At 36.2% G+C, this 11,026-nt stretch overlaps 1 protein-coding gene across 2 annotated transcripts; it reads right to left on the reverse strand.

Moving 5' to 3' along the window:
- Positions 1 to 711: 711 nt before the first annotated feature.
- Positions 712 to 7,301, reverse strand: LOC104900362 (U2 small nuclear ribonucleoprotein B''). 2 transcript variants are annotated; one of them, XM_010687776.4, is made up of 10 exons: positions 6,742 to 7,301; positions 6,564 to 6,626; positions 5,134 to 5,215; positions 4,965 to 5,039; positions 4,604 to 4,685; positions 4,307 to 4,352; positions 2,606 to 2,709; positions 2,375 to 2,444; positions 1,181 to 1,263; positions 712 to 1,061 (listed from the first exon to the last, which is right to left on the reverse strand). In XM_010687776.4, the coding sequence occupies exons 1-10, from the start codon at positions 7,051 to 7,053 to the stop codon at positions 1,031 to 1,033; spliced, it is 948 nt and encodes a 315-aa protein (XP_010686078.1). In that variant the 5' UTR covers positions 7,054 to 7,301; the 3' UTR covers positions 712 to 1,030. The 2 variants fall into 2 exon arrangements, with proteins under 2 accessions (XP_010686078.1, XP_010686077.1); XM_010687775.4 differs by having other exon boundaries at positions 2,606 to 2,715; positions 6,742 to 7,236.
- Between the last annotated feature and the right edge of the window lie 3,725 nt (positions 7,302 to 11,026).

The following is an 11,026-nucleotide window of genomic DNA, read 5'->3' on the forward strand; positions in this document are numbered from 1 at the left end:
AAGGGTAAAGTATCGTTGTCATAGACATTGATATGTATTTTACCTTACAACCTTGTGAGTAGTTGCATTTGTATGTCTTTCGTTGGCTTACAGTGCCTCGCTGCACCCAAAATGCCTTTGTGGGCTATCGTATGCCTGCTATAAGTCATTAGATTGTCTCCAAAGGTCCTCCTATGCACCCTAGGTGCATTCCACGAGCTCCATTGCCGTGGCGTCGGGAATGTCCTAAAGCATGGATCATAACCTTCAATTTTACCCATTTCAGGATCGTTCTTGGACTTCTAGCCCTACAACGCTTTCATCTGAGACCCTTCCGAAAGTGCTTGGTATGACCCCAGGGTTTGTTTGAACCCCTTTGCTCCCTATGTATCCTTCCATTAGCTTGCATTGAACAACTCCAGCCTCGTATTGCACCCCGAAATGGCTCCAGAGGCCATTGTATGTCCATTGTAAGGCATCATAGTTGGTTCAAATGTCGTCCCATGACCCGTGGATGCATCCTTAGGGCTCTGTTTCTCAGGCCCTCAAAATGTTCGGAAGTGTATTATAGCCTTCCGTTTGCATCTTTTCAAGCCATTTATGTACTTCTCCGTCCCGAACAATTTCTTCATCCGAAAGGGTACGAGATGCTTTAAGAACACCGTTGGGTGCTTAAGACCCCATTCGTATGCCTTATATAACGGGTTTATAGTTAGGGATGAGCAAAAAATCTGAAAAAATAGATAATCGTAATTCCATTCGAATCGAATCTGGATCACGGAATAAACGATTCAAAGCTCAATATCTTTTTCTTCTTGTACTTTTACTACCACTTACAAACTCCAAAAAAAACAATTGGTTACATATATGCATCAAAAGCTATTGAACACGAAAAACTACAAAAAAAAAAAAAAGACTGATTTCTATCCTTCAGCAACAGCTAGTTCTTCAGCATCCAAAGCATTTGCGCTCGTTGCTGACAAGCAAGCAAATAAGAGAGGTTCTATTATACTCGTGCAGTAATCGCATGGATATTGCGAGTATATTTTGTCTACGGCTTCCTCATTTTAGACCTAGCATATCTGTAACAACATTGAAAGAAAAACAAGGAAATATCGAAACTTATTTAGCATGTGTACCAATCAGGCAAATAACTAACCAGAATATAATGCATATAAGAGAAAAGATGGAAGACGATTACTCGATGTGCATGCCACCCCTATCTGATGATGGTAACATGCTCCCCTGAAGCGCTTGCATTGCGTTAGTAGCTTGTTCTACTTCCTGTATAAAGTACGGCATACACATCCCTCTCCATCATTAGAAGTGTAGAAAAAAGGCCGAAAGAAATCAGAAAGCAAAAGATTAGCATAGTACTAAAGAACAAAAATTACACTTCACAATCTTGTAGAAGATCGATGATAAATAAGCACAATTCGATCTGATTATACGTCAAGTTCAAAAGTCGATGTCAAAGAGATCATATTTGATCAATAGAGCTGAGCTTGAAAGTTAGAAGCAATAAAATCTTGTGAAGCAAAAACCATCTACAAACTACACTCTTATCTTAGATAAGGAATATAATCTCCTAACGAATTTACCAACTCTTTATTTTGCGAATCTTGGAGAAGCTATAACCAGAACAGGACCATCCCAACACAGCAATACGTTGAGATGATTCAGGAAGTGGCAAAATCTTTGAGCCTATGTTTTTCGTGGAAAAGAATGTGACTGCCCATAAAAAAATTCTATTTTAGTGCAAGTGAGAACAAAAGGTTCTCAAAGAGTTGTCACAATAGAGCCGGTCAATCTAGATGAGGGGAAATTCAGCCATTGATCCCCAAAGAAACTAAAAAATTGAAATACCTCACATATTGCCATTAAAGGCAGTGCACAGTCATCAACAGGATAATATGGATGAAAATCAATGGCTTAAACAGGTAACTAGGAAACATAACCAAGATAATGGGAGGGCTTATCAGGTATTAAGGTTTCCAATCATATGATCGACTATATTCTCTCTGATCTGCAATTCATCCTCCATTCAAATTTATTTTCAAGTAATACCTTTTCTTCAAAACATATCACTAACTACTTTCAATCACCAAGCAAAATATTCTAGACTTACACTTTGTTTGGATAGCAATATAGGACAAGGGGAGGGACAGGAGAGGAAGGGGAAGATGGAGCTCCATGTTCCTTCCAAATCTCCCCAATATGGGAGGGATGGTGTTTAATTAAAAAGAGGGAGGGAAAATGGATCTTTCCCCCTCCCTTCCTCACCTTTCTTTTGATTTCCTCCTATCCAAATAAAGTGTTTATGAAAGGGGGAGGCAGAAACCCCTATATAAGGAAAACAGTGGTACAGTGAAAGTTCCAGCACGGCATTGAATACCTCATAATCTGCAAATGCAACTGGCATACCACTTTTAGCACGCAGCTTCAGTCCATTAAATCCAGGATATCTAGAATGAAAACAAAATGTACATTTTCGGATTAGTTATCACTTATCACAAACAAAGCAATAAACACAACCACACAAGGACAATGATGTGTTAGTGTTAATTACTGAAGAAAGAGTCTAAAAAACTACATGAGGCATATAAAAGATCAAGGCATCACTTACTGAGAAAGAGCTTGTCTCAGCTCGTCCTCACTACAGTTAGGGCCTAAATTAGCAATAAACAAGGTGGAACATGATCTCAAATCACCTTCAGAGGTCTTTTCTATCTGCTCCTGCAGACACAATATAAAAAGAAAAGATAATATTTACCCAAAAGAATATTAAGTTAAAATGCCCCACTAAGTTGAGGAATTAAAAGGAACTATAGACTAAACACATCAACTAAAGCAACAGGGTCAGAAAAAAAAAAAAAAAAGAATTTATCTGAATTTATTGAGCCTTACATGAACTTATAAGACCGTAGCTGAGCTTATTGAGCCTTATATGATGAACTTATATGTAGTATTGAACTCCATAATCCTTTCCTAAATTTGACTTACTGTGCCTGAGTTGATCTTACTGGCCTTGAATTGAACTTATCAACTTACTGACCCTTGTCTAACATTATAATCTAAATTCATATCGCTTGCCCCATTTTATTTTGCACACACTTGCCTTATGCACAAAGATTAAGAATAGTGAGTAACGAGAGGTAAAGTGAGAAAAATGCAGGGTTGGAGAGAGGAGAAGTGAACGAAAGTGAGATCATGGAGAGAAAAGGCAAGTGTGCAACTTTTTCGGGACAGAGGATAAAGGTATATGATATGGGACATACTACAGACTACAGAGAGAGTTTTCGTAAAGTGATAACTGATAACAACAAAGCACCCTCAGAGACTGCTATTGGCAGATAAATTCATAGGCAATCACATAGGCCAATTCTCTTCACTAAGATTTTTTCTGACAAAATTCTATTTATATATTCAGATTCAAATTAAGCTACATCAAACTTGTCCAAATTCTTAAAAGTCAAAAGTACAGCCACCTTTTGCACTAATTTGGCTGTCCTACTTCAAATTAACCCTTCAGACTCATTAAGGAGTTTGTCAAGAGCAGGCCAGGTTAAGATTACGTTTTTGAGACTAATACCATTCACCCATCCCCTTCAAGAAGTTACTAAGAATGTACTGCAATCCAAGGAGAAAAATTGAGAAGAAGACATGCTTCATTTCTTTATGGTAGTATACAGCTTTCTCCTCATATACCCACTTCGACCATATTTCACCTTAGTTATAAGACACAAACACAATCATGGAGAACCATAAAATGCAAGCAAGATTGACGTTAGTCCCCACAAAACCAAAATGCCCTTCCAAGCAAGCTTTGTCTGCAGTCACACATACTCTCGGATACTTCCTAACGGGTCACTCATCCCTGGACCAGATACTACCCAAAGCCAATTATACTTAATCGCAAAATATCTTAGTACATTGGCTCCAAATAAATAAAGCTTGTGGATATAGGTAGAATACTTGCGTCCAATCACTTTTTACCATGACCTAAGGTATTACACTGTAGTATTGGCTTCTGAGTTTCTTTGCTTAAAACTCATATCCTCGTCTCGATTCAAGAGCCACAGGGAATAGAAGCTCACATGCAGCATTGACACCCACCAAGTCAACACAAACATTAGAAAATCAGTGCTAGACCTGCATTTGGAATCTTATGGACCGATAACAGATAAAGATGATCAAAATGATTACAAACAGTCACATTTAACGTATCCTGCATATTAAAGTCTTTATAACTTCAGTCTTCAAAGAAAATTTTCCAGCTCATAGTAAAAAACTGACAAAAAATAAGGTAAGAGAATCAATCACCAACATTTGGTCTAGCTTCAGCGCCACAGAGTTCTACTTTCTTCTCATCACTGTACATTGTAAATCACCATACAATGTGTCAGAAGTTCACTCCATAATAATACATACATGCATGCATGCACGTGCACAAACGCAAGACATGCTAAGTTAAACATACCTTCACACGTCAAAACATGCACATACAAGTATACAACTTCTGAAAGGTGGGGTATGAAGGATGGCAAAGTAAATCATTCTCAAAATGAAAAAAAAGAAAGCACATGTTGCTTAACTATCATGTTCAAACTTCCAAGTCACTAACCTTTTTACAGTGGCCGAATGAGTTTTGTTGTTGGACGAGTCAGGATCTTCACTCTGGCTTCGGTTATCAGAATCATTATCACCTGCAAGTGAAGCAATAATAACCACGTTCCGAGTCATGCTCATATTCAGTAGGAATCTCTATCTGATGATAATCAATTTAATGCCACAAAACATTAGGCAGTGAGGTAAACAGCAGCAATAACAGAAGCAAAGAGGCAGAAAATTCTGTGATGGTTCCTTAAGGTAGAAGAGAATGCTCACTTCACAAAAAAAAAAAAAAAAGATAAAAAGAGAACGCTAGGAAATAAGAATGCCACTCAAGTACTCAACCCTCAATCATCAGTTGCGTTAGAAATTACCATCATCACTAGATGTATCCTCACAATCATCTGCAGCTTTTTTCCTGTTATCAATCACAACATAAGGTCCACTGCCTACAAATGGGAATCATGAGCTACTGAGTAAGAAATCTTGAGATTGCACAATTCATAATTTTAAGGAGTTTATGTCATGCATAAAAATTTGCACCTGGCATTCGTTTCCGCCTTGAGTTTGATCTTGCCAATTCAATATGTAGAACAGATCCAGCTTGTGGGTCGAATTTGACACCCTGAACAGGGAAAACCAAGTGTATAGCATCACTACATAATGCATGAAACATTAACACTTCAGCAAGATTTATATCACCTACAGGTGTTAAATACCACGATCAATTAGTAGCATTCCCTTCCCATCCCTTCCCCTTCACCCCCACCCCACCCCAATAAAAGAAGGAAAAAAAAAAAACACCCAAGACGATCTCTCACTCTATTCAGCCAAGACGATCTCTCACTCTACGATCAATTAGTAGCATGAAACATTAACACTTCAGCAAGATTTATATCACCTACAGGTGTTAAATACCACGATCAATTAGTAGCATGATTCTGCCAAATTCCCTTCCCATCCCTTCCCCTTCCCCCCCACCCCACCCCAAAAAAAGAAGGAAAAAAAAAAACACCCAAGACGATCTCTCACTCTATTCCTTGTTCCCTTAAGTGCAAAACCCTAAAACTGCTTGTAAGTGCGTCCTCCCATCCTTTTTACTTGTATACTTACCACAGTAACATTAAGCAAGAGTCCTTCCACCAGATTTAAGGTTGATAACTAGACCAGAGAAATATGGAGAAGTTGCTTCCAGAGTATAAAATCATGTTGAAACATCAACCACGGAGTTAACTCATGTATAAAAGTCAAAAACCCAAGCATGGGCACTGAATTTCTCAAAATAAGAGAATGGTCAAGTCGGACATAAATTCGAGTCTTATAGGATATGCGAGATTCATAAATCTATAAAACCTGGAAGACGATGTATTTTAAAAGCAGAAGTAAATGCAACAATTATTCAAAGAAAGTATGGGATGGTGCAGGCAGTTACATAGCACAAATCATTTCATTCTCTAGAGAAGCACCAATGTAAGAATTCAGTAGCTGTCCAAGTCTTTTGGTAAAATTTGTGGAACTATGAATCCTCGAGGCATGCTTGGAAATGAGGGGGATCACAATTGGGGATAGAAATATCCTATGAAAAGTATGAACAGAAGTAAACTAGTAAAGGAGTATTAGATAGTTATTAAAGGACAATGAGGTTAACAGGGTCCTATCTCCTCTCCTATTAGAGAGTAGCAATACCCTCATCTCTCCTCTTTCATTCTTTTGTCTTAATAACCACAACCACGACCACGACCACCACCACCGCCGACCACCACTTTATTTGTACCCTTAAGAAATTCCTATTAACCATTGATTCATTCACTCCATTCCACAAATGGGCATACTGACACTAGAAAATGGGAGTCAAAATTACAATCAATTTGATAATTAATAAGGGATGCATAGAGATTGTAGTAGTAATAAATAAGGAATGCATAGAGAAATGTACTAGTAAAAAGGGTAAAGAAAGAGATGCATAGGCTTACGTCTAAGTCTTGTAATGCCATAACAGCTGATTGATGGTTGAAGAATGTGACAAAAGCAACAACCTGCGGAAAGAAAGGAATAAATCAGCATTGGAATTTATTAAACAAACAGCAAAAAGAAAGAAAGAAAGAAACAGCAAAAATTAGTAAAGAAAAAGAAAAAGAAAAAGAAAGGCACTTGATTGCCACGGCCAGTGAACTTAAGCTGGGAAGAATCGAAGCCAGGACGACGGCGGAAGAGATTGTGAATCTCGCGAGGGATGACATCGTCAGGGAGGCCAGAGACGAAAAGGGTATTAATATGACGCTGCTCTTTGGGTATATAAATTGGAATTTTGGTATTCATTTTGGGTTGTGTAGAATTGGAAATAGGATCAAATTCAAAATTGGGGTTTCTACTTTCATTCAAGTTGACGTTGACGTTGTTGTGGTGGTAGTAATACTCTCGTTCTTCATGCTGCTGCTGCCTTTGCTGGAGATAGTAAGCCATCTCTTAATCTCTCTCTCTTTAGTCGGAGTCCTTACCCTCTTCAGTATTCTCTTCAGATATGAATGTCTTTGGTTCAGTTGAGCACTTCCTTTTGCCCGGAGCTTTTCCTAATTCCTAAATCCTAATTGTTAAATTTACTCACATTCTTTACTTTGGTTTATTAGATTTGTTTCAATATCAAGTTTTCACTTTCTTTTAATATTATTTATTTATAAATAAATATATTAATCGGCAAAACTCTACAATTTAAATGTAAAATTTTAAAAAAATATCATGTATTTTTAAAAAATGGTCATTAAATTCCTCCCCTAAAGTCTGGAGTGTTCAAATTACAACTTCAAGCTAGCTTTACCTTTTCTGATCTTGATGACCACTTACTCAAGAAGGTCTGAAGGTGTGAACGTGTGATACTTCACATACATGAGTCACTGCATGACATTGCGCTTTTTTTATTCTTCTTATCTTTTATGTGACTCTTTGAGTAATTAGTCTTGCGTGGATATGATCCAAACTAATATTAGTATGTACCAAAGTTACCCTTATGGCATAGTGAGTAGTGACCATTATTTTCTTTCGTATATCCCTTTTTTACAATATAAAGTTACATAATTTACGATTATCTAATATAGTGATAATTTTTTTTATATACTCACATTTTCTTACATTAGCTTATTATAATGAAAGTTGCACTTTATAATACAGTATCCTTTTTACGCATAGTCTCCCTTTACGATTTATAGCTACTCCTTTTCTATATCTATTGTTTTTTTTTAATATACTGACCCTTTTTCTCATAAATTATATGTATGAACATTAGTTCTACATAAAATTTGATGTGGACCAGATTCATATATATAAGTGTTTTACAATGATAAATAGGTTGTGGATCTGCTTTCTACCCGTATAACTGTAAATCCATTATTTTAATATCGATACGTGAAAGCATATATATTTTGCAACCTAGTAGGTTTCATAATGCGAATACAGAAAAATTGGGTATTTTCTTTGCTAGCTCTCTTAATTAATAGAGATATTTAAAATATTTAAACTTGTCAAAAGTTGTCTTATACTTGGTAATAGGGATAGATACATTTGTTTTTGAAACTGAAATTCCCTTAAATTCCCTAATATTTGTTTGTTGATACAATATATTTGTAGACAGTATTTTTGGCTTTGCATGTTGGTTGTTGTTTGACTGGCCCTAGTCTCTCCCTCAAGTTTTCCACTATGTAGAACTTAATAAGCAAGGTGTTGACTGACAAATGAGAAATGACAATATTACGATGATTAAACTTGAGCATCGATCGGATGAAGGAGTAAACCGGTTGCAGTAGCCTCTTCCTCATTTAAAAACAAGTCATCTAACCGGAGAAAAATGCAAGGACCAGCAACATAGACCGCAGCAATTACCACGCCAATCAATCAGAATATTCCCATTGGGCCCACTAACATGGTAAAAGAAGACAGTTAAACACGATAAAACCGCAAAAGTAACCCCATAGTCAAGGCGCCTCCCGCAGAGAACAATCGGCGGCCCATCCCGAGTGAGAAGAGTAACATCGGATAAAGAGATGGGGTGAAAGAAGTAAGTAATGAGGAGAAACGAGAAGGTGGCGATGGCGAAGTTCATATAGAAGTACGAAAAGTTGGTTTTGATGCGAGAGATGACTTCAGGGAAATCGTGGGGACAAGAGAAGTTGTTGCAGTGCAGGAGACGCCATGGACGTCGAGCAGAGAGGAGTTTTAATAGCCGTTGTTTGGCGTAGTCCAGCAGGATTATTGCCCAAGCTCGTCGTGTGGTGGTGGTGGTGGTGGTGGTGGTGGGAGTGTCGCTGTTACTATTAGTGTTGGGTAATGAAGATATCATGATGATAATTGATATAGGGTTGGCTGTTGCCAACTTGCTACAAAGAGTTTAAGTACGTTAAACGTTGGGGGAGAAATTATGGGTAACTAAACGATGACCATTTTATTGCCTTCAAACTTGTAATAATATCAAATCTAGGTTCAAAGCGTCTTAGTTTGACTTTGACCATGCTCAACTTCTACGAATTATCTAAACCTTCATATAAATCCTTACTAGCTACTTCCTCTATTTAGGATAATAGCCAACTTATAAAATTTTCAAGTTAAATATCTTTAATTATCAACTAGTTAAACTAATTATAAAATATTATGTCTTCATTATTTACATTGAGACTAATCAAACAAAATTTTCAATATAGTTAAAGTTAGTCGATCATTTGTATGATTCAAGTCAATGGATGTTGTAATTGGAAATAGTTGACCTCATTATGATTAGCTTAATTAATGTATCACTAATTAGAGCTTAATGAACTTAATGAAGGATGCAATAATTTTGCAAGTCCATGTTATTAGTTGTTATGCTTAGATGTCTGGCGTTTTGCAACTAGAAAAATTGGGTGTATTGCCTCGAAACAAGTGCATTATATCGATCAGAATGTTTGCATACAACCAAAATGTTAGGTGAGTATCTGAAAATTGTTGCCAGTACGCCAAATAAACGCCTAATGAACATGAGGCTAAAATCACTTTATCCCTTCATAATTAATTATCGGTTAAGTTGGTTAATCAAATTGGTTTCCAATAAGTTTGGGACTGTTAGAAATAAATTGTTGCATTCGCTAAATTTTTTAAGATAGATCTATGAATTATGATTATGTATTTAAGAAAATTATTGGTCCAAGTTTTCAGCCTGACTTTCCAATTAGAAAGGTAGATAAATCTTCTATAGCGTGAAAGATTGTGATCTTGGACCCTTTTCATATAGTAAAATCTAGCTTTTATATGCACGCGATGCGTGCGTTAATTTCAAAATTTGTTATTCTATTAGATACTCCATTCGTATTTTATTTATGATTAAACTTAAATGTGAAAAATTCAACCGTTAGATTAATTTAGATATATTAATTCGCTAATGTAAAAATAAAAAGGTTGTGAGTGATTGTTAATATTAATTTTTTGTGAATAAATATTGAACAGAAAGAACAAAAATAATGAGTTAGTTTAACTGAATTAAAGAGTATCAAAGGTAGTGAATGTTCTGACTTTTCATGTGCACGTTATGTATGCCATCCTTTTTTATAAGGTACAAATATTTTGTTCATTTAATTTTTGATTGAAGTATTTGATGCATATACCATTTTAAACTTGTTTTAAATGGCAAGTTGGAATGAGAATTTTTAAATGATTTGCTTTTGTAATTTTTTCATTTCATTAATTAAATCATTAAGGGTATTTTAGTCACTTCAAAAGAGGACACCACACCTCCCCCTTGATTTATATAATAGAGATATATATTAAACGAAAGCTATAAATTTGTGGTTGTGTAGTATTAATTGCAAGCGGTGTTTCCATCCCTAATCAATCAAGGCATGATGACCACTATAAAAGTAGATATTTTCTTTCTGGAGAATTATTATATGTAGGGACGCTAATAATGTAGCAGATTAAAGTCCCCATCCTTTACAAATTACAATATACATGGAAGCCAATCGCCAATCGCCACAAATACAAACAAGACTTGCAAATTGCAATAGCTACAATCACAGTTTCCCATGCCACGAATCCACGATTGCAGCTATCGCAATGTGCCCAATTTAAATTGTTACATTTGGGCCTTTTAAGGGAGCTCATCTATCTCAGCCTTTCAGGCACAAGGCCAAAGGCCAACCCAATTGAGACTCCATCACACCCTACCCTTGCTCCCCATGAAAACCAATCACTTACGAGCCTATTTAATACTCCATCCGTTTCATTTTAATCTACACACTTACACTTTTCACGCATGCCAATGCAAAACTTTGAGGGCATATATCTTTAGTTTTGTATTTGTAAAAATTATAAAAAGTACATATTAATAAAATACATGGAATGATGAATCTAACAAGATTCTACATGACTATATTTTCATCCGCGTATAAATCACAAATGATGGTCAAAGTAAAATTTG

This window comes from Beta vulgaris, chromosome 7, assembly GCF_026745355.1.
Source record: "Beta vulgaris subsp. vulgaris cultivar EL10 chromosome 7, EL10.2, whole genome shotgun sequence".
Taxonomy (NCBI): Eukaryota; Viridiplantae; Streptophyta; class Magnoliopsida; order Caryophyllales; family Amaranthaceae; genus Beta; species Beta vulgaris.